The 24,773-nt window shown below is 43.4% G+C and overlaps 1 protein-coding gene across 1 annotated transcript in view; it reads right to left on the bottom strand.

Annotated features, from left to right (window-relative positions):
* Positions 1 to 20,870, bottom strand: part of LOC124714502 (forkhead box protein L1-like) — a 55,112-nt gene extending 34,242 nt beyond the window's left edge. The window contains exon 1 of the mRNA XM_047243031.1: positions 20,724 to 20,870. Coding sequence (XP_047098987.1) covers positions 20,724 to 20,870 — 147 coding nt within the window. The remainder of the gene's footprint in view (positions 1 to 20,723) is intronic.
* Between the last annotated feature and the right edge of the window lie 3,903 nt (positions 20,871 to 24,773).

The following is a 24,773-nucleotide window of genomic DNA, read 5'->3' as shown; positions in this document are numbered from 1 at the left end:
GTCGAGAATGACTCTCCTGACCAAACCAGGATTAATCTGTGGAAAGAATATTGGCCCACTGTTCGGCCGTCCAGGTGGTACTCTAGACGTTCCCTTGACGCGTCAGAGGTACGCATACAGCAGATCTCCGGCAATAAAGGCCACTCTGCTGAAGCCTTCTGTACACCGTCTGCCTCGATAGCGGTTTCTTGCTTTAATTTTGGACGCGAGTGTATATCGCTTGCAGTGAGACCGCGACTTCGATGTGAGCCGTTCCTTGGAAATTACCGGGAACTATTCGTTGTAATATTCTGCGCTATCGCCACACGATAAAGCAATTACATGCTCAGTGAGCTAAATACTACGAAATTCAAATTACGCATGAATGCGCAACTCAAGCAAGACTGAAGATTAGAGACAAAAGAAGACAGCGGCACGGTGACATTCATCGTAGAGTGAAACAGAAAACGTATTTCCTACTGGGAGCAACATTCAAACTAAACGCCCATCGTTGATTTGCCTTTGCGAAGAGGTTTACCTTTAATCGGACTGTGCTGTACGCATGGGAAGTGGTAGTAGCAATAAATGAAACAAAAAAGCGAACCCCCAATGTACCTAATGGTCTACACACAAATCAAACGTCTAGTTTAATTGACTTGCATCAGATACCAGACGGAATACACGAGTCGTTCAGTGTAGCACAGCCGTGAAGCAAGCCTCATTCATAGCCCTTAATCGGCTATCACGGATCGTTAATCACAGTTCAGACGTCGCTTTCATTTCCATATTTGTTTGGAGTCTTGCAATTCGAAGCTCTGATACAAGAAAGATCGTTACAGAAAATGTTGCGTCGGAGTAAAGTACATTGCTACATGTGTTGGCACACTAGGAATTTGGTACGATGCTAAACAACGTTCGGAATCGTGTTTTATTTCTTGACCGGAAAGCTTATCTGATCCACTACTTTAGGCATGTAATCAAAAAGTAAACATCATGGAGGGAAACAAAGCTTCAGCTTTGGTCATGAAGATGCTTAGGCACTTTTTAAGAATATTTTAATTGTTTCGGTCTACTTCTCGAGATATGAAGGAAGACTGTGTCCTCTCTCCACAGTGAAAGGACAATCGACGTAGGACAAACAGAAGAGACGGACGATTGAACAAATCCACTGATCTCAGCATTCACTATGGTGAAAGGTACTAGAACACAAAACAGTCTTAAGCATTTGTCCGGTAGACGACTATTCACATCACTTCGTTTTTTCAGATAACTGCAATGTTCATCATTTTCCATTAATGTATTTCATAATATTCCATAATTCCCTAAAACCAGAACAAAAGAACCTAGCTTTACTACCACCCTCTTTTATTCCATGTACAGTTTTTGCGCTATACACACAATAAACAACGTCGCATTTTATTTTCTGGTATATATTTTCAACAAGTCAGACACTTTGCTATTATTCGAATAACTAGTTCCAAACAATTCTCCCCATTCTGAATTTTAGATAATGGCGATACCTTGTGTAACTACATTTGAATTTATGACCTTCGTAATAGCAAAGTACTTACCCAGATAAAATGTGTTTACTCTATTTCAGTCAGTCTTTGAAGGAGCTAGGCATTGTACTTCATAACCACTAGTAATTGGTTTCTGTGGAAAGTATCCCTTAAAACATACTCTGACGAATGGCAAAGTTGCAGCACCAATACGTCACATGTAACTGAAATTAGACTTTGTACCACAGATTAGGTAAGAAAAGCTTGACCTGTACGCCGCGCTGACTTACGTAGTGGGTGTATCGTCCGATCTTTTGAACTGCCAAACCCATCCAGTTAACCTATATGTTAACGTGGACCGAATGGGGACGCAACTTTGAAATTTTTACAAATATAGATTACTGCCGGAGCTGAAAGAAATTATAAGTGACAGAAAAAGGACTGACTGAAGACGAAACAAAACGCAACCCAATCCAGTCAAAGCGAAGCCAACACAACCCGACCCAACCACATTCAACCTGTCCCAACCTACTCCAATCTAACCTAATCGTCGTTGGATGCACGCCCACATAGCGAGGGGGTAATATAAAAGTGACTAAAATGTATAAAACTGTACAAAATGCCAGACACTAACATCCAGCATATTGTGAATATTCCTTGTAATTAGAGTCTCTTAGACGTCATTGCATTGAGTCAAAGAGGAACTGGACACGTTTCCGGGAAATTTCCCTCCACGCTATTCGTGCGCGGATCCATAATGCATTAGTAATGGTTGCTAGAGGACTGTGACGAAAAGATACAGACAAGACATAGTCCAAACGTATTCGGTGGGCTACAAGTATGGCGAACGCGTAGACTCGGCAACCAGTCGACGAGTAGTTCTTGGAGCGAAGATTTCAACATCCCTGCCGTGGCAAAGACGACGTTGATTTTCCTGTACAGGAGACACTGCTTCCATCTCTAAAACATTCTTAATGTAGGATCAGCTTTCTAGACTGCTCTCCGTATGTAGAATTCGGGATCATGTATTGTTTTTGATGGTGGCCCAAACAATCGCATTTGGTGATTGCCCACTGAGACACTCAACAATGCTGGCTGCCGTTTTCAGTCACCACGGTAAGGTATAACATCTATTAGTCGATCACCTTGTCGTAATAGATGTTGAAGGGGAGTTCGGCAGTAGATACTATTTTTTCCAGCCGACAAACCCACTAGGGCTTTCTCGTATAATTGCCGCCTCGGCCGTTTGTGATTTGTGGGCAATAGAAACCGAAGCAATGGTGTGTGTGCTACCAGTTAAGCCCACAGCAGACGGTGTCGAACCATCAAAGCAGACAAGTTCTCATCCATTGCATCGATGGAGCGTTCGGACAACGAAGTGGACGTACATTGACGCACCTCCTCGGCTTCGACGTAAATCAAAAATCGTTCAAATGGCTCTGAGCACTATGTGAATTAACATCTGAGGTCATCAGTCCCCTAGAACGTAGAACTACTTAAACCTAACTAACCTAAGGACATGGTTGGTTGGTTGGTTGTTTCGGGAAAGGAGACCAGACAGCGAGGTCATCGGTCTCATCGGATTAGGGAAGGACGGGGAAGGAAGTCGGCCGTGCCCTTTGAAAGGAACCATCCCGGCATTTGCCTGGAGCGATTTAGGGAAATCACTAACCTAAGGACATCACACATATCCATGCCCGAGGCAGGATCGAACCTGCGACCGTAGCGGTCGCGCGGTTCCAGACTGAAGCGCCTAGAACCACTCGGCCATACAGCCGGTGACGTAAATCATTCCGACTAAAAACGTGATATTTATCATCTGCATTTTTGTTAATTTTTTCTCTTATGCAATCAATTAGGAAGTTCTTGTGACTTTTAATTTCGGTCGCGAAACTCGAAATATCACATTACACGAAGGTGAAGGCAGTAGACTGTCATGTACGCTTTTGTTTCGACAATAGCTGCGTATAAGCGTGCCTTTTAAAATACGACTTCATTTTTATTAAGGCTAATGATTTACAAAATGTCACAAATTCCTACAGGAGGTAGTGAAGGTCAAAATTAGAAGAAAAGTTTCTATCGGTACGCTAGCGATAGCATGCTTCGTAATATGATCCAAAACGACGCGTATAGAAACGACATTCTTCCCGGGCTAACACCTCGGTTTCTGCAGGTGATAGATGGTAGGATGTAGCGTTCTGGATAGTTCTTGGGCTAGGAACCATTTGTATACTCAACAGAGGAATCGTCTTAGCGTAGCTACCCTACAGTAAAGAGTCAAAGTATGAATATTACACGCTTCCTCCTGCTTAGGCAAAAGAGCAAATTGGTTGGTTCTTTTGCATTTTGTCATGGCCTGCGTTGGACATTAACGGGCTTACGGAGGTACGGTTAGTTTACGGGCGTTTAAAAAAAAAAGCCGAAAAAGGGTTTTCTTTTCTATTTTTCCGCATCAAAACCGAGCTGCGGATTCCAAGACGGCTATGCACAGATAATAGCTGAAAGTTTTGCGATATATTGCTAAGATCCCCGCCTTGAACAGCTTCGGAAATTCTCTTGATATCTCTATCTGTTTCCTAGATACGGACGTTCAAAGTTATCCTACTTCTACACGTAAAATACGCACATAAACTCCGGTATGAGCCTAAATCTAGGTAATATATAACTGCAGCAAATTACTCAGATGACTGACTTATACTTATCTAGAAATGCCAGCTTCTCGTTTTCAGAAATCTGTGTTAGCTGTTGGGTGGTTACTTACAGAGTACCGAAAATTCGATTTTTCACAATTTTTTCGTACCAAACCGAGCCAAGGTGGCTTTATGATATATTCCTAAGAACGCGATCTCGAAAAGCCTTAAAAATTGTATTGATATCCTTATCCGTTTCCAATATACAGAGGTTACATTACGCAAAAAATACGCACGTAAATTCTGATGTGAGGCGAAATCTAAATAACAGGTAACTGCAGCAAACTGCTCAAATTATAACGTTATATTCTCTATCTGTAGGCATTCATCAAGAAGTGCCACCTTTCCGTTGTCAAAAATCTTTATCCGTTATCGAGAAACACCACAAACACCACAAGAACACGGTTTTTGGATATCAAAACTGACTCGCAGCAAATAGATGCAACTCTTACGATACGTTACTAAGATCTCGATCTCGAACAACCTTGAAAAGTTTCTTGAGGTCTTTCTTCGTTTCAGAAACATGGAGGCTCAAAGTTAGCCTGCTTCCACACGTAAATCCGATGTGAGGAGAAAATTTTGTTTAAAATGTGAGGTAGCACGGGGAAATATGCTGTAAAATGTCTCGGGTATCATCAGAAGGGTGGGAAACCAGCTGCCTCAGTCTACCTTCCGCAGCATCTTTACAAATGTTACCGAAAATTTTGGCATACGAACATATTCGTTTTTTTTATGCTGAGAGAGGACGCAGTGGTGCAGAAAGAGCGACAGTGGCAGTGACAGAATAGTGCTAGGAAAAGAGCGAAGAAGACTGTGCCAGTGGGAGAGGAATAAAGAGAAAGAGAAAGTGGAAGTGGGTGAGAGCCAGTGATAATGAGAGACAGAGTCTATGAGAAGAGACAGCAACAGTGGGAAGGAATGAATGAGGTAGTAGCAGTAAGAGAGAGCAAGAGGGAGATAGTGAGATTGAGAGAAGATAGTAGTAGTAGTAGGACAGAACGAAGGAGTCTGTGGCTGTGAGGCAGAAGACGGTGACAGTTAGAGACACACAAAGAGATCATGACAATAAAATGGTTTGAATGAGTGTGTGAGAATGGGCAAGTGGGAGTGGAGGGGTATGAGGGACTTACAGTGGTGGACTAGCGGGAGTGAGCGAGCTACATTTTAAGGATCTTGTACGAGTGAGAGGTGATCTGCATGTTAGAAAGAGGGCAAATATGTTCGCATGCCAACATTTTTGGGAAAATTTTTCAAGGTTCTGAGGAAGATAGAATAAAACAACTGGTACCCCACTTTTCAATCAGTCTTTTAAACAGTTAAATATTGGCCTTGTTTGTGATTCGATAGCACCATTTTTTCGTTGGTTAATGATATGTCGGGAAACCATTGCCTGCTAAGATATGGGCCGATTAGGAGCAGACACTAGGCAATGCTGCATATGTTTCCACGCATCCTGAAACAGCATTCAGCCGTTCTTTGCAGTGAATCACGCATTCCTTCATTCAGGTTACGTCACATGCATACTTCACATGCTCCTGTAATATCTGCACATTGTTGATAATGTGGCCATGCATCAGTGGTTTTAAATGTCCGATTAGCAAGAGATCCAAATGATTCAGGTCCGCCTAACGGGAGGCCACGCTGCCTGACCTCCGTGACCAAGCTAGCGCCCATGAAACGTGGGACGCATAAACCACAGTCGCTGTCCTTCTGCAAAGGTGAAATTCTACAACAGCGCCGATAATTCATCGAAGAAAAAATAAATGTCGTGTGATTGGGGCCTCCCGTCGGGTAGACCGTTCGCCGGCTTTCGATTTGATGCCACTTCGGCGACTTGCGCGTCGATGGAGATGAAATGATGATGATTAGGACAACACAACACCCAGTCCCTGAGCGAAGCAAATCTCCGACCCAGCCGAGAATCGAACCCGGGTCCTTGGACCATTTTTTTTTTTAAATCTCATTTTGCTCTATATTGGTCGATGAATTTGTTCGTGGCGGACGTCCGGTGACGTCCATTCAGGTTCTTTGTTGATCTGTTCACTCAGTTTTTTTTATTACAGAGGGTAGCTAACCCTCTTACCGAGCACGCTGAGCTACCGTGCCGGCAGCCATTCAGCTACCGGGGGCGGACTCATCGTAGAATGGACTGCAACAGCAAGACGGCCTAAAGCACCATTCAGTACAAAGTATTCTTCAGAAATAAAAAAGCCTCAACATTTATTAATTTCCGGACATATAATTATAGGAACTTTCTTCTTGTTATGACCAATATTCTCTCCCGTAGGGATATGTGACACTTTTTTTCAAACAACATGTATAAGCAAAGAACTGTGTAAATATTATGGGTAACAGAAACGGCAAAAACATCATTTACGTCGTTACATATCAAACAGCAGCATCTCACTAATCCACAGCTCTCTGGATGAAAACATTGATTTGTATTTGTGTACGCGAGAGGGAAAGAAAGAACTGTGAAAGACGAACATATCCGTCCGACAAGAAGGCAATCATTCTGTGCTGGCACTAATATTTCATGGTCCATCGTCTCCTCTTTTGTTCATAGGTTTTACGCACGCATAATTTCCGTAATAACATGGTTTGCAAGAAGCGAAATGCCACTAAATGACAAACCAATTTCCTGGTGAGCGACCATTTTGTTCATTTCAAGCTCAGTCACCTGTTAATAATGCTCTATGCTCACGGAGCGAGCCCGATAGGTCACTAACGCTTCCAGTCACACAAGAGAGCACGATGCTGGGGCACCGTGCGCAGTACTCCACATCTACAGATCCATAATACCACCAGTTCTCTGTTTTGTCGATGACACCTGTATTTGCGCTCCATCAAAATTTTATCATTCCCTCAGAATCCTTGAACGCCACATACATCGCCTCACCTACCGTATCCGTCTACCTTGCACCACTCGTATCTTGTATCACCTCATTAATCCCCTCCCTCTCCTCTCAGGATTTAATACACTTCCTGCAAACTTGACACGAAACACTCTACCATTTCATCTCTGATTTTCAACCGTTGTACTCTGCTGCGCTTGTACTAACACATCCCCGTTTCCAAATGTAACACCTACGCACTTTCCACACCCTGTCCCAGAGATCTACCCATCATATTAGCTTGAGTAGAACATTCCCTTTCCTCCCCATGTCAACACTCTCCCCCCATTCTTCCCTTTTCAGAAGGTTGGTTCGGGATGCTCCTATTCATCTTTTCTAATCAAATCCTTTCCAAAACGCTCTCTCTCAGCAATACTCCTCACTACTGCTCATTTCCTATAACTCGGTGCGGAAGTGAAGTGTTCCAGTAATAAACATTATTGTAAATTGTTAGCATCTTAAAAGGAAATATTATTTATAATCTTCTGTGCACTATCAAGCGTTTTAATATAATTTAAAAAAACACACACATACATTTATGCATTTTGTAAATGCTCTCAGCAAAAGAGCGGCAATGTATCGTTTCCAGACAAGCCTCGTTCTGGCAGGTGAGGAAATAACAAGAAAGAAAAAATGGTCTACGTGTGAGCCGTATCTTCGCAATGTTAATCACTTGTTCCTGGTATACTTTCCAACGCATCCTACAGAAAATTCTTTGTGGATGTTACGATTTTCAAACTCGTTAGTGGATATCGACCAACCTAAAAACTGAGAGGGTCGCAAACTTTAGAGAGATTGCTGGACAGAGCTTCTATGATTTTTGACAGTCACTTTTTACAATGTTTATGCCGCTCTCTGGGACCCACGATTCCATATCCTGTCCGACCGGGTCGTCTTACCTTTGCTTAATCTGTGTGCCTCCGCTCGTGATGCCATAATTTCTTGTTTCAGATCTCATCTTCCCTTTCCAAGCAGCAGTTTGCAAGTCCTGATCAAGAGCCGTGTATGTAAATAGTTTACAGTATAAAGCAAGGTGAACGAAGTGACATCCTTTCATAATGCCTAAATTCAATTAAAACGCTGTTGTAGTTTCTGAGGACATTAAACAAAGCTCGAATAATAAAGTAGATTTTCAAGGAAGAGAAATTCATGTTAGGAAGAGAGCTAACTGGAGCCGTATCCTACAGCCACTGTTGGTTAACTTGTGGAGCGAATAAGCAATGGAGAAAACAAAAGACATTTGCAGAAAGGAAATAAAAAATGTAGATTTTTCGTGAACTCTGAAATAATTTCCGCTACGGTCGCAGGTTCGAATCCTGCCTCGGGCACGGATGTGTGTGATCCTTCGGTTAGTTAGGTTTAAGTAGTTCTAAGTTCTAGGGGACTGATGACCTCAGATATTAAGTCCCATAGTGCTCAAAGCCATTTGAACCATTTGAAATAATTTCAGTTCTTTTTATGTTTTACACATTTCGATCTCCAAGAACTTATAGAAATAATTGAGCTTACCTTTCAACAATTTTGCAACTCATTTAGATGGAGATTCCAAGTACTCATTATTTCAATTTTATGTAGGCCTCTGCTTTGTGATAATAACAGATGGAGATGGAAAGTTTTTTTTTGTATGTAAGAAAAGAGAATTTAAACAACGTGTACTGTATTGCCAATAAGGCCGCTACAACTTCCATCTTTCTAAGTCACTCTTAATAGTTGTTTTGTAGATTTCTAAGTGTATGTGAAAATATGTATGAGTCACAAAATATACCGGGTGGCTATAATTAAACTTTCCTATTTAACACGTTGTAACACGGAAACTAATTACCGCAAGAGGACCAAACTCGGTAGCATTAATGTCAAGGATATAGCGAAGAGAAATAATGCAGATTCAATTCACCTGAAACAGTTTTAATGTGCTCCTACGGTACATCATACCATCAGATAGCGGTACCATTACTGTTACGACAGGAGCTCAATACGGCGCCCACGAGTGTCCAGAAGAGTCTGAAAGCCCAGGATTGTATTCTGCACAGCCAAACGAAGCATGTCCGCAGGTATGCTGGCTGCCTCTCTTGATATGCTGCGCTTCAGAGCAGTACACGTGTGAATGTTCCCCTGGTGGTAGCCTTACAACCAGAAATCACAGGGAGTGAGATCACGTGATTGTGCAGGCCAAGCATTTGGAATCGATCGGCTGATAATTCGATCGTTTCCAAATGTGTTTCCGAGAAGCAGGTGAACTTCACGAGCGATGTGCGGTGAGGTCCCATCCTGCATGAAAACTACTGAGTTCATTGTGTCTCTCTCCTGTAAAGCGGATGTGGTATGCTGGCGAAGCATATCGCAGTAACGCTGGCCAATCACACTGCACGCATTTGGTCCTTGAGCGCCAACCTGTTCAAAAAAGAATGGGCCAATGACGAACGTAGCCGTGAAGCCACACCATGCGTTGACACGTGCACAATACAGAGAAACTTCATGCACAGTGACTGGAGATGAAGATTCTCACGCTCGGCAATTATATGTGTTCACCTCACCTGTCAGAGAAAAATGAGCTGCTTCTGTACAGGATGGTCCAGGACCAGCCCTTGTCAACTTCAGTCCTTGTGAGAAAGAGAGCGAAGTCAACACATCTTTGTGCGTCCTGTGGTGCAAGCTGCTGTACGATTTGGAGGCTGTACGGATACCATTTGAGAATGGCTGGAAGCTCCTTCCGTACGGGATGTTCAACCGTAGTGACACAGCACGCGCACTGCCTGACGATCGGGAATAGCGAGCAGCGTTGTCTGCCGTAGCAACAGCGATTTTATCAACCATCTGTGATGCAACCGGTCGCCCAGTTCTCCAGTTGATTCGAACTTCTTCATCACGTCAACAAGTGCACTGGGACTGGTCAGGTGTGTGAGACTATGAATCACGATGACTGATCACGGCATCTGGTGGCCATAATTGGAACTGGACGATGGCGCTGTGACGCTTAGAAATCATGCACCCCATACACTGGACATTAATGCTACCAAGCTTGGTACTCGTATGATGATTAGTTTCCGTATTATAACGCGTTAAACAAGGAAAGTTTAATTTAACCACTCACGACTGCAACCAGAGCATCCACTATAATATCGAAAATGGAAAATGCCATGTGGCTAGGGTCTCCCGACAGGTAGACCGTTCGCCTGGTGCTAGTCTTTCGAGTTGACGCCACTTCGGCGACTTGCGTGACGATAGGAATGAAATGATGACGATAAGGACAACACACCATTTAGTCGCTGAGCGAAGAAAATCCACGACCCAGCCGGGAATCGAACCAGGCCGTTAGGTATGACAGTCCTTCGCGCTGACCACTCAGCTACCAGGAGCGGACAAATATCGAAATATTAAATATAAAGTAAAGAGTAGGAAAACCAATGCTTTCAAGGCCGGAGTCTTTTAATGTAAGAGTTTTCTGGTTATGACGACGTGGCATATTGTGAAGTAAGTGTCACTGGATAATACCGATCCAGAGGAAGGTCGCTGAAAACGTCGGTGTTATCCAGTGACAGTTATTTTACAATACGTCGCTGTACCATATCCATAAAACTCTTATGTTGACAAAATCAGTATCAAGAAGTCTGAATCTACAAATTTCAGAGAGACTGTAAAGAACCGTGCAAAGAGAACTGATGGCTGCTGGCCGATAGTAAGGAATACTTAAATAAATTTTGTAAAAGAGGTAGACAGAATGAGAACACAATGAAATTTGAATTACGAATAAACTAAGTTGACACGAAAGTGACTGAGAGTAGCAGAAATATAATTGCAACTTGCTAAATTTTAAAATAGAGACAAAAGAAAACCGGAAAGAAATCTATCTGTCTTCAATAAAAGAGTTCAACTTATATTAAACACTGCCGAAACGGTTTGTCTCTAGCATAGCACTGCGTAAAAATTAAACGCGAATTGTAGAACAATCAAAGAAAGAGTTACCGAAAGTATTTGTAATTTGGTGCCGGAAAAGGATGTCAACAATTCAATGGGCAGGCTAAGTACGAAATGAAAGGGTGCTACGGATACTGAAAGAAGAAAGGAGTTTACTGCGAACAGTTGCCAGAAGAAAGGACAGATGTATGAAACAAACACTATGGGGCTGGAAGAAGCTGTAGAGCTGAACAATTTTTTAGGTTTGAAGTTGATTTGCTTACATGTTTCTCAAAGACAATTTCGCGTAAGTTTGCTATTTTAGCTGGCATATTATGTACAGGAACATGTTCTGTGTGTTGAATAAAAAGAGCTGAATGACTGGAGGAGAGAAGAATTCAGATGTTGATTGGAATATGTTCTTAGAAATTCTGATTACAGCAGGGATGAAATACAGCGAGTGAAAGGATATTCACAACTTTTAAAGAAACCAGGCTGCAATTATGAGAGTAGAAGAACATAAAAGGGAGGGAGATATTGAGAAGGGAGTGAGACGGGGTTTTAGCCATGCCTCCACGTTATATTATCTGTGCTTTGAGCAAACAATAGAGTAAACCAAACAGAAATTTTGAAAGGGAATTGCAATTTAGGTAGAAAAATGATAACTTTAGGGCTTACCGATTGTGTGGTGCTCATGGAGAGACGGACGGCAAAGTAGTTGGAAGACCAGCTGAACAGAATGCACAGTGCCATGAAAATAGTTTATAAGATGGACATCAACAAAAGTAAAACAAGGCTAATGGATGAAGTTAAATTAAATTAGGTGACGATGAGGGAATTATATTACGAAATGAGGCACTAAAAGCAGTTGATGACTTTTGCTGCAAACTATTTGACGACTAAAGAAGTAAAGAGGATGTAAATTGCAGACTTGTAACAGCAATTAAAGCTCTTTCAGAAAAATAACTATTTTCACCTCTAAAATAAATTTAAGTATTAGGGAGTCTTATCTTAAAGCATTTGTCTGGAGTGTAGTCTTTTATGGAAGTGAAACGTGGACGACAAACGGTAGAGGCAAGAAGAGAATAGAAGCTTTTGAAATGTAGTGCAACAGAAGACTGAGCGTCTATTTATTTTAATTATTGTATGGCATTTTGACGCATTAATGTATGTATTAATGTGTCAAATTTTGGTTTTGGACAAAGTCGTAGGAGAGTCGGAAAAAGAATTTAAAAACCAAAGCCATTGGAAACTCATACGACTTGGAAGATTTAAGAATGGCATCCAAATTTCTTGGCTAGTTTTTGCAGATGAGCCGGAAAACGAAGAGACGACAGCAATTAAACAGAAACTGTCAGGGATTGCGATGAAAGAGTTGGTCACCAAAAATATCCTCCAAAAATCATCAAAAACTGCTCGCAAAAATGGACAAATCGAGGGATTTCCATACTTCAAGTATTTCGGTGAAATCCTAGAACCTGCCGAGAGAGAAAAAATGACAAAGAAAATTCGTATGCAGAAGCTTTGGAGATCTTATGGTAGAATCTACAGTGTCTGTAACAAAAAAATGTATGTCCACACAAACGAAAATCATGCACCATACACAGTTAACAAGCTCGAAGTTTTGTACGTTAGCGAAACGCTTACACTTCACATCAAAGATGATTTAATAGTTATCCTGAAAGAAGAACCCAAAATTCTAAGAAAGATACTCGGCTCTGAAAGAAAAGAAGATGGGCACACACTACAATCCACAAACAACAACCAAAAAGCTATCGCCTTTTCAGAAAAAGAAGACTGAGGTGTCCATGTCTCGCCTTTTCAGAAAAAGAAGACTGAAATTTATGGTGACATCAATAGACTCCCAACAAAGAGATTCACTGACAAAATGTCGAAGTGCAGAACAACTCAAAACCGTACTCTGGATACAGTAGCTCAAAAATTATCTAGATAAGGCTCCTATAAGTTAATGAGACATTTTTAACTGAAAAGTTTGCAAATGGGAAGTACTGCCAGATAATGCAGTCACCACCTGACCAGGGACGAAGTGGACTGAAGAAATAAAAAGGACCCAAAGAGAAAAATTGAGAGCTACTAGGAAGCTCCGAAGATTGAAACGTAATAGCTTTGTGCGATGCGGTAGGGTCCAGTCGGACCTAATTATTATTTATACAGAATGCAGAGTAAAATACATATGTGCAGTATTTATGTTATGCAGCAGGGAGTCTTCTGGTCTGCCATCGTATTATGTTATGGGACATTCTCCTGTGGTGTATGACGATTTGTGGTCCTCCGCAATCAAGAAGTGGAGAGGGCAGCGTAACCAATTTGTGTAGAAGGATATACACATCTGCCATGTTTGCTTCCCGTTTCTATTTAGCACTGACCATGCTGTGCGCGGCACGTCAAAACCTGGTGGTTTTTCGGTGATGCGCGGTATATGATTACTTTGTTGTCCAGTGCATTCTCGAGTCCACGCGTTGGTACGGTTGATCTATCTTCCACAACGATTCCTGCTGTTTTTGTTGGTTGTCGCCTAGTTAGGCTCTGTTATCGTTGACATCATTAGTATCTTAAAGGATTGTTAGGTATCTTATAAAAGATGTTTTTGCACTCGCTCGAGAGAACGTTTGCGCTTCTATGAATGTGAAAGAACAAAACTGAATCATTTCTTTTATTTGTCCTCCAATGAGGCGTTTCGCCTTATACAAGGCAATTTCAGATTAGCCTCCGAGAAAAAATACAATCTTTCACGTAAATGTCACTACGCCGGTTTAGCGTAATTGGACAAGCAAGAAACAATAAAACAACTCAGAGGCAAAATATGGTGTTAAGCACATAGGATGCCGCTCATAAATAAAACAACTCATGCAAAATATGATGTTAAGGACAGGATGCCACGCACACAAATTTTCCAGCTGGAAACAGCCATGGTCAGAATTTGAAAAAATAATGTGCAATATCCTATAAAACAAGAGTAAAATATATCGGAGTATATCCGATAAAATGTTCAAACGCCAGTAAACAGTCTAATGCACTATAAGTCCAAAACACAGTAATACAAAATTTAAAAATATATAAAAAAACTTACTGGTTTAGAAGATGTTAAATAAGCGAGAAATTGTGCCTAAAACAGCCACAACAGGCAGTTGCCCTTGTCAATTTTTTTTTAAAAAGGCGTTGTTCGGGTCCTATAAAACACTTATCTCAAGAACAGCCAAAAGTATTCAGAAGCAAATGACCGGCTTAGTCTCACAAAAGGTATAAACAAGCAGCGGATTAGATTTGTCAGGTGTGCAATGCCGTCCACATCCACTAAAACGGGATCAGACCTACATAGATGCATCACACAGTAAAAATGTAGGACGCGGAGTCGGTCATGCTCCTGGCTGTGTACATAGCACTGGGCATAGGAATTTGTAAGAAGTATACGGCTAGCATACGTAACCCATAGCAGATGACGTATGTAGGCCCATGGGTTGCAGTAGCTATTACGTTACCAAATATTACGAAACATGATAAACAATAAAGCCTGATAAAAGTTCTAGCTTAAAACTCCTGGTAAAATGTTTATACAAATAAGTCGTAATAAACAATAGCAAACAAATTTTAAAAAAATCAAAAAGTATAAATGTATATACTGCAGTGGCGCAAACGAATAAAACCTTCACGAAGGAACCAAGACAACTAATTTCTCAGAGGGCCAGGCAGTATTACAGCTATAAATTACTTGGTACACTTTCATCCCTTCAGTCAAAATTAGACCACAGACGCGCTAAGTATCGTCATATGATACTCAGTAACTTCAAAAAAATGGCTCTGAGCACTATGGGACTCAACTGCTGTGGTTATCAGTCCCCTAGAACTTAGAACTACTTAAACCTAACTAACCTAAGGACATCACACACATCCATGCCCGAGGCAGGATTCGAACCTGCGACCGTAGCAGTCGCACGGTTCCGGACTGCGCGCCTAGAACCGCGAGACCACCGCGGCCGGCAACTTCAAAAAGAAAAGTAAGAGAGAATCAATACGCTTCTAGTTGAGGTTGTAGCCAATGGGTAGAATTTGTTTTGAGAAAACCAGTAATCATTGTCATAGTGTTATTTAGATGTTATTTTTTGTGCATGCGAGCTGTTTCCAAACCTGGGGTACAATATTCAGCGTTTGAGAAGACACAGGAAAGAAGAACGCAACGTGGTTGTCGACAGTCCCCAGGTTCCACCACACTTTCTTGTCTTAGCTTTTGGGATGTTTTTGTCAGGTGCTCTCCGCAATATATTCTATCAACTGTTACCATCAGGTACCTTGGTGTTTTGTTGTAAGTACGGCGTTTTCAATGGAAGCAGGATACTTCCGTTTTCGTGGCAAAAGATTAAATGGGTAGATGAGGTAACAACTGAACAGGTACTAAATGTAATCTGGGAAAAAAATTATTGCACAACTTGCCTAAGAGAAGGCATCGGTTGATAGGACACACCACGAGACATCAGAAATCGCCAAGTTTGTAGTAGACGGAATTGTGTGTGTTGTAAAAGGCGACCAAGACTTGTTTACAGTTAGCTAGTTCAAGTGGGTGTGGCTTTGTATCACCGAAATGCAGATAAAGTACCTTCTACACCATTCCAAATTTTTCGCCGTTTAATATCTGGTGGTAAACTGTAATATACTGGTAAATGGAAATGAGCGTATGGCATCGTTGGCCGGGAGGCCCCTATTCCGAGAAGTTCGACCGCCAAGTGCAAGTCTGATTTCATTCGACGCCACTTTGGGCGACTTGAGGATGAAATGATCTACATCCACATCTACATCTACATCCATACTCCGCAAGCCACCTGACGGTGTGTGGCGGAGGGTACCTTGAGTACCTCTATCGGTTCTCCCTTCTATTCCAGTCTCGTATTGTTCGTGGAAAGAAGGATTGTCGGTATGCCTCTGTGTGGGCTCTAATCTCTCTGATTTTTTCCTAATGGTCTCTTCGCGAGATATACGTAGGAGGGAGCAATATACTGCTTGACTCTTCGGTGAAGGTATGTTCTCGAAACTTTGACAAAAGCCCGTACCGAGCTACTGAACGTCTCTCCTGCAGAGTCTTCCACTGGAGTTTATCTATCATCTTCGTAACGCTCTCGCGATCCTGTAACGAAGCGCGCTGCTCTCCGTTGGACCTTCTCTATATCTTCTATCAACCCTATCTGGTACGGATCCCACACTGCTGAGCAGTATTCAAGCAGTGGGCGAACAAGCGTACTGTAACCTACTTCCTTTGTTTTTGGATTGCATTTCCTTAGGATTCTTCCAATGAATCTCAGTCTGGCGTCTGCTTTACCGACGATCAACATTATATGATCATTCCATTTTAAATCACTCCTAATGCGAACTCCCAGATAATTTATGGTATTAACTGCTTCCAGTTGCTGACCTGCTATTTTGTAGCTAAATGATAAAGGATCTATCTTTCTGTGTATTCGCAGCACATTACACTTGTCTACATTGAGATTCAATTGCCATTCCCTGCACCATGCGTCAATTCGCTGCAGATCCTCCTGCATTTCAGTACAATTTTCCATTGTTACAACCTCTCGATATACCACAGCATCATCTGCAAAAAGCCTCAGTGAACTTCCGATGTCATCCACAAGGTCATTTATGTATATTGTGAATAGCAACGGTCCTATGACACTCCCCTGCGGCACACCTGAAATCACTCTTACTTCGGAAGACTTCTCTCCATTGAGAATGACATGCTGCGTCCTGTTATCTAGGAACTCCTCAATCCAATCACACAATTGGTCTGATAGTCCATATGCTCTTACTTTGTTCATTAAACGACTGTGGGGAACTGTATCGAACTCCTTGCGGAAGTCAAGAAACACGGCATCTACCTGTGAACCCGTGTCTATGGCCCTCTGAGTCTCGTGGACGAATAGAGCGAGCTGGGTTTCACACAACGGTCTTTTTCGAAACCCATGCTGATTCCTACAGAGTAGATTTCTAGTCTCCAGAAAAGTCATTATACTCGAACACAATACGTGTCCCAAAATTCTACAATTGATCGACGTTAGAGACATAGGTCTATGAGGATGAGGACAATACAACACACAGTCCCTGAGCAGAGAAAATCTCCATTCCAGCCGCGAAGCGAACCCGGGCACGCTTGCGTGGGAGGCGAGCACGTTACCACCCAGCTAAGCAGGCGGACAATATACTGGTAATTCTTAATCTGTAAGCATTATGACAGAAACTATAAAACGTAATGGATACAATTGTGTATTTACTTGTCAATGTATATAACTGGTTGTAATTGTGATGCAAATATTGTAAATTGCTGGGTAATAGCCTAGTGAACTTTATTTGAATGTATCGACAGCAACGGCGACAATGCAGTAGCCGTGCCGTCGCTTATCTTTGCATTTGGAGAGTCTGTCGCGTTCCGAGCAGGGAGGAAGCAGAGCAGCGAGAGTCATGAAAGAGTGCAGAGTGTTCGCTGGTCGCTCCGGCAGACGCGGTGTGCAGCTATGATCGCGCCAGTGTAGGCGCACCCACTTCGTTAACTCGCGGGTACTGAGTGCACAGTCGGAGTGGCACGGATACAAGCAACTATCGGAACCTACGTGAGTGTGGGACACCTGTTTAAGATCCGATACACAACGCTTACGCTACCACCTGGAGAGGGTGGACTTGGTCTAGTGAACGTATATGAAAAGGCACGGGCGTTATTCGTCAGTACGATTTTCCGACAGTGGCGCGGTCAATTTCTCAATATCTCGGGTGCGTTGGCCGATGTACTAGCGCCCACTTCAATGCTGCCCCCAGTCGATGTGGGCCATATTTCATCGAAGCTGTCACATTTCAAGTCTTTTTTTTGGAGCTTAGCTATGTCAGAGATTCCTTCCCAACAACACGACTACCGACGACGCGAGACGTATACCAACTCTTACTGCGCCGGTGGCCCAGGAATACCCTGGAAAAGAAGTACCCAGACAAGAACTGGAGACAGATATGGCGCGTTATACGGAACGTTTACCTCCCAACGTCGGTACGCTCAACATGGTATGTGGTGATAAATAGGAAGTTCCCAACGAATCAACGGCGGCACGCGATTCATTTGGCAGACACTCCACTATGTTTAGGCTGCGCAACAGTGGACACTGATGAACATCGTTTAGCATGTAGTGGGACGGCTCCAGTGTGGCACTTGGCACAACAGATATTGGCGTTCCTGTTACGCTCGGCCCCTCACACCATTTCATCAGACACACTTTTTTTCCCCCAAGAATCTTATTTCCCGGTCCAAAAAACCAATGCAGTGACATGGGTACGGGGAATGGTGGTGGGATACGTGTATAACGAATCGGAAAAGGACAAACTTGATTTTTGGCATTTTCTCCTGGATGGACACACGAAGCTGCAACAGCATAAGAAATATAGGCAAGACTTCGCTAATTACTTGCGACTTACATTTACCGACCCGCCGGCCAGATGGGGTGTGACGGGTGAGAGATGAGATAGACGAAGAAGCCGAGATAGACATCGATCACACTTACGGACCCTTAGTTAATTTCGAGAAGACGACCCAGTCTTACACCAACGTCTGGAGAACGGGTCGATAGATGGCTCTCTTGCTTTATCGAACGTCGGGTCGTGAGCAGGTGTCGCCCCCGACACGAATTTCATTTCATTGCTACAGGAGCATGTTCTTTTGTATTTGTACTATCCGCAATTGTCTTCATGTCTTTCATTTGAGCATTTTCAGTTTTATTCATTTCCTTAATTAATTAAGTTTCTAATTAGCCACTATTTGTCAACATATGGACTTTGTAGACACTATTTATGCGATAGTACAACAACATGTATGTCAGCAAAGGTGGTAAGCCTGACATTGGATACAAACAAAAAAAGAAAAAAACCAAAAAAACCAAAAAAACAAAAAAAGATGGATATAGCGTTAAAAAAAAAAAGAGTGGACAGGCGGAGGAAGCTGCACCTCCAGCTATTGGCTGTCCCAGAGTTATCCGTGGCTACAGAAACGACTCGTGGTTCGCAACCATCAGCAACAGCAGCAGCTCAATGTTGTCATCGGCTACATTTTCTGTCGCCCGCACAGCTACAACATCGTAAAACTGGTAACTGACAACGTGTAACTAGTATTGCACAGGAATTACCCAGTAGCATTTCTTTCACAAACTGTAATTATCTTTTTTGACTAATAACCTGCAGTGCACCTGTGTTGTCATTGTCCTCCGACATTACCAAGCAGTGTCCCTTTCCTCTCCAGGCAATCACCGAGTGTTGTAAAAACATGAAAATTGATTAACTGTCTACTGCCACTTTTGTTTGTTTACCAATGGCTAGTTTCTGTTTAAATTTTGCTGCCTCAATAACTTTCATTATTATATTGCATAACAGAGGCTTAACGAACTTGCGATTTTGAGTATTAACTTCACTCAAAGTAACGTAAAATTTCACTGGCAAGACACATAGGTAAAGATACAGCATAAATTGAAAGTGCGCAATTTCATTTATTCCGTATTTAGCTTAGCGAGGGACTTTCGATGGCTTGGTATGTATTTCATTGTTCTTATGTTAAATCAGTTGCTCATTTGCTTAAAGTGAATCAATTCAGTCTCTGAATAATGAAAAGTAAATTGCTTGCCCTTATCGAAATATTGCGTTACGTTAAGCTGAGTTTAATGAAAGTCATTTTTTCGTAACAAAATTTCAGTCATAGTTAGCCACTGATTTAACCAGCAACTTCATTTAACTTTGCTTTCACAATTTAGTATTTCAGAGTAAGTAACTGCAAACTCAGAGCTTTCCCATTCATTTATTTTCTTCTGAACTGTTGTGTTGTGGAAAAGCGTGACAGCCTTCTGTTCCAACGCCAGTGGTTATTTGCTTAATGTCCTTTGCCATTACGTTTCTTAGGATTCTGGATATTCATTGCCCTAGTGGACTGGTGACCTTTTAATTATCTCTTTTTTGCTAATCAGTATTTTTTGTATTATATATTACGTGAGTCATTTGACTAAATTCTATCCACTTCAAAATTATTGTCGGTATGTAGATTATGTTTGGAATAGATTTTTCCTTCAGAAGGGTCTGCTGTAGACTTTCCTCCTAGTAAACGGTACTATTTTCCTCCGGTAACGGTAGCCTCACTCATTGTAAAATTTCCCTAGGCATTAGCGACCACCGTGATTCATATCACAATCTGATAGGCTGATTAGGAAGGATGTTGTTACTGTTTGTGAAAGTTATGCAAAGTTTTGTATATGATAGACTGGGGTGGAGAGTTCCATCAAACTAGTCGACGACTCAAGACGACAACAGCAGAACTGAAGAGCCTTGAAAGTTTCATTTTAGGATATGACAGCATTTTCAGGCGGCTATGTACTGCTCCGGTAGGGACCGTGGGGAAATTATTCGTCAAATTACAGCAGGCACAGAGGAATTTATTTAATAGTCATTCTTCTCAGATTCGACTGGAATGAAAAGAAACGCTAGGATACTAAGATAAGTAACTTTTGCGTTGCAATTCGTAGTGGTTTGCTGAAGACGTACGCATATGTAGATTCCATACTTTGACGAGTCGTCGGGAATTCGGCCATCACGGCTTGCCTAAAATGCATATCACCTGTGGCGATCGAAAGGCGCTGCGTTATTACGTTAAATGATGAGCCGCCCGGATTAAGGCGCAGATGAAAGTCCCCGTAGCATAACGAAACGTGGAAGACACGAGGCCGACGTTGCCATAGCAACAGTACCTGCGAGAGGGCGACGAGGCGCTGCGAGGCGGAGAGCGCGGCCAGCAGGTGCAGGCGGCGGTGGTGCTCGCGCAGCAGCAGCAGCTCGTGGTCGCGCGCGCAGTCCATGGCGGCGGGGCAGCACGCCGGCAGCGGCAGCCGCAACATCTCTGCCCGTGCCGGCCTCTGCGCCGCGCGGGTCCGCGTGGTCGCCGGCCGAGGCGCGCCGGGCGGCCAGTGCGCATGCGCCGCGCGCGCCGCTGTTTAAACGAGCCGCAACACGTGCTCGCCCACGCGACTCCTGTTCGCTGACAGGCAAGCATTACGGCAGGGCAAAGGAGGGGGGGAGACTCTTCAAGACACCGAGGTGCCAATACAGCAAACAGACGTCGTCCACATAACTTGTCTCGCAATTTGAGAGCGTCGGCTTCGTATCTTGACAGGGCACATCACATAGTTCGCATAAAAAGATGTACAAATTAATTGTATGAATGCGTGGTGTCTCTTCATTCGGACATATCCGAAAGAACATCGGACATATCCGAAAGAACAGACGCCACGCATTCATATAATTGATTCGCCTAGATGGGCAGTGGATCCACCACCTTCAATGCGGATGCATAAGTACGTCCGAAATCCTGAGGGAATCTCAGAGTAGCGAGCACGGAGAAATGGACAGGGACTGCCGATAGGTGGAGCTCGGTGGGAACGTGGGTCGGCCGTGAAGCGTCGCGAGATAGTTCGTGCAGTTGCACTTTTAACGCTGTGTTCCCGATGACGCAGTGCTAACGCACCTGCCTCTTAACTAGGCGATCCCAGGTTCAAATCCCGGTCCAGCAAACATTATCGCTCGGCGCCGTTGATTCGGCGCAATGTCCCGAGACAGCTGACGTCAGTTATCCCTTCCCTTTCCTTTTACCCTTCCGCCCACCCCCCGCCACCAACCTTCAATCTACGCACAAATTAATGCTCTTGTCGGTGATTCGACGCACAATATGAGTACACTACTGGCCATTAAAATTGCTACACCGTGAAGATGACGTGCTACAGACGTGAAATTTAACCGACAGGAAGAAGATGCTGTGATATGCAAATGATTAGCTTTTCAGAGCATTAACACAAGGCTGGCGCCGGTGGCGACACCTACAACGTGTTGACGTGAGGAACGTATCCTAAAGATTTCTCATACAAAAAGAGCAGTTGACCGGCGTTGTCTGGTGAAACGTTGTTGTGATGCCTCGTGTAAGGAGGAGAAATGGGTACCATCACGTTTCCGACTTTGATAAAGGTCGGATTGTAGCCTATTGCGATTGCGCTTTATCGTACCGCGACATTGCTGCTCGCGTTGCTCGAGATCCAATGACTGTTAGCAGAATATGGAATCGGTGGGTTCAGGAGGGTAATACGGAACGCCGTGCTGGATCCCAACGGCCTCGTATCACTAGCAGTCGAGATGACAGGCATCTTATCCGCATGGCTGTAACGGATCGTGCAGCCACGTCTCGATCAAATGGTTGAAATGGCTCTGAGCTCTATGGGACATAACTTCTGAGGTCATCAGTCCCCTAGAACTTAGAACTTGTTAAACCTAACTAACCTAAGGACATCACACACATCCATGCCCGAGGCAGAATTCGAATCTGCGACCGAAGTGGTCACGCGGTTCCAGACTGTAGCGCCTAGAACCGCTCGGCTACGTCTCGATCAACAGATGGGGACGTTTGCAAGACAACAACCATCTGCACGGACAGTTCGATGACATTTGCAGCAGCGTGGACTATCAGCTCGGAGACAATGGCTGCGGTTACCCTTGACGCTGCATCACAGACAGCAGCGCCTGCGATGGTGTACTCAACGACGAACCTGGGTGCACGAATGGCAAAACGTCATTTTTTCGGATGAATCCAGGTTCTATTTACAGCATCATGGTGATCGCACCCGTGTTTGGCGACATCGCGGTGAACGCACATTGGAAGCGTGTATTCGTCATCGCCATGCTGGCGTATCACCCATTGGTTACACGTCTCGGTCACCTCTTGTTCGCATTGACGGCACTTTGAACTGTGGACATTACATTTCAGGTGTGTTACGACCCGTGGCTCTACCCTCCATTCGATCCCTGCGAAACCCTACATTTCAGCAGGATAGTGCACGACCGCATGTTGCAGGTCCTGTGCGGGCTTTTCTGGATACAGAAAATGTTCTACTGCTGCCCTGGCCAGCACGTTCTCCAGATCTCTCACCAATTGAAAACGTCTGGTCAATGGTGGCTGAGCAATTGGCTCGTCATAATACGCGAGTCACTACTCTGGCTGAACTGAGGTATAGTGTTGAAGCTGCATGGGCAGCTGTACCTGTACACGCCATCCAAGCTCTGTTTGACTCAATGCTCAGGCGCATCAAGGCCGTTATTACGGCCAGTGGTGGTTGTTCTGGGTACTGATTTCTCAGGATCTATACACCCAAACTGCGTGAAAATGTAATCACATTTCAGTTCTAGTATAATATATTTGTCCAATGAATACCCGTTTATCATCTGCATTTCTTCTTGGTGTAGCAATTCCAATGGCCAGTAGTGTAGTACCGTGTACACCAACACACAGCTATAACCACAGAGGGCGCCAACAGCCGGCATTGTGAAGAGTGGCGCCATGTGTAGTTCCGATCAGCCGTCACATTGATGGTGCAGACAACAGGAAACTAATTAAGCTTCTGCCACAAAAAATCCGCTCCAACTGCCTGTAGTTATATCAGCCGCCACAGAGGGCGCTGGCAACAGAAACTACACTGGTGCGCAAAGATTTAGGACGAATGTAAGTTTCCCACGATGTGTCACTGCCATCGGCAGAAGAGCGGCATAGATGGGTCGCTGCCGGCCTACCTTTCCTGTAAAGGTGTTTAAATAACAATAAAGAAAAGAAAAAAAACGTCACTGCCAACTAACATAGCTCCACGAAAATTGGACCATGAATAGAAAGAACTGCTACAGTACAGCACAGAAGATAACTGAAAGAAATAAGCAACAGTAATGATACTTTTATTCAAAGACAATAATCACACTGAAATAAGCGGTATTCGTCGTGGTCCCCTGGATATTACTGAAGCTGGCGCATGTTTCTTGCTACAGAGTGTGATCACCACGGACGTGCTCTCAAGATGGCTACGAAACTGGTAAGGTGTTGTTGTGGTAGGTCGTTCCATTCCTCCAGCAGCGCGGTTGACAACTGGTGGGTAGTCGCTGGCGCGTGGGACGTGCTGCAGTACGTATCCCCAACGTATCCTACACGTGGTCGTTGCGATTTAAGTCGGGCGAATGGACAGGCCAGTCCATTCGCCGAATGTCCTCTCGTTCCAAGAGCTTGTCCACTTGACCTCTTCGAGACGGTCACCCATTGTCATTCACAAAAATCAAGTCAGGAACCAATGCGCCCCTGACGAGACGTACATGCTCCACGACAAACTGGGTTAGAATTTAGTAGAGGAAATGGTGTGAAACGATAAACTTAAATAAGGTGGCTGTGTGAGACGTAAGGCTGGGTTTACCCCTTGTAATATTATTAGGCTCAAAAGAAGAAATTAATATTTTTAAGGTGGTAATATTAAACTCGTTGTTATTGAACTAATGTGTGTAGTGTCTCTACTTCTATGTCTGTGAAGAACAATATCAATTTCCAGAGCGGAGTCGGCTACTCCCACAGCGTATCCAATTTCGTGCACGTAGACTAGTTACTCTCGTGGTGTAGAAGCAGCTGCCGACTCCGACGGTCGCCTGTAAAATTCTTGAAATGTAAGAGAGAGAAAACTTCTATAGGATCGTCTCAAATTCGGATAATACCATTCGCATTTCGTCATTCGATGATTGTCTGCGATTGAAATGAGTTCGTTTTAGCAGGGAAAACTTTCTCTATGTTTTTGACCGTGCTATTGAAGCAAGTTCTACACCAAGCACCGACCATCAAATGTTGGAAGTCCTATTCAAGCTTCTCGTACATTACAGTTCATTACAGAACCTTTTTGATCAAAAATAAATAAGCGACATTACCTCTGAAATGCACCAGACTGTATTATGGC

Source organism: Schistocerca piceifrons, chromosome 1, assembly GCF_021461385.2.
Source record: "Schistocerca piceifrons isolate TAMUIC-IGC-003096 chromosome 1, iqSchPice1.1, whole genome shotgun sequence".
NCBI classification, from domain to species: domain Eukaryota; kingdom Metazoa; phylum Arthropoda; class Insecta; order Orthoptera; family Acrididae; genus Schistocerca; species Schistocerca piceifrons.
This window is presented reverse-complemented; position numbering and strand designations above follow the sequence as displayed.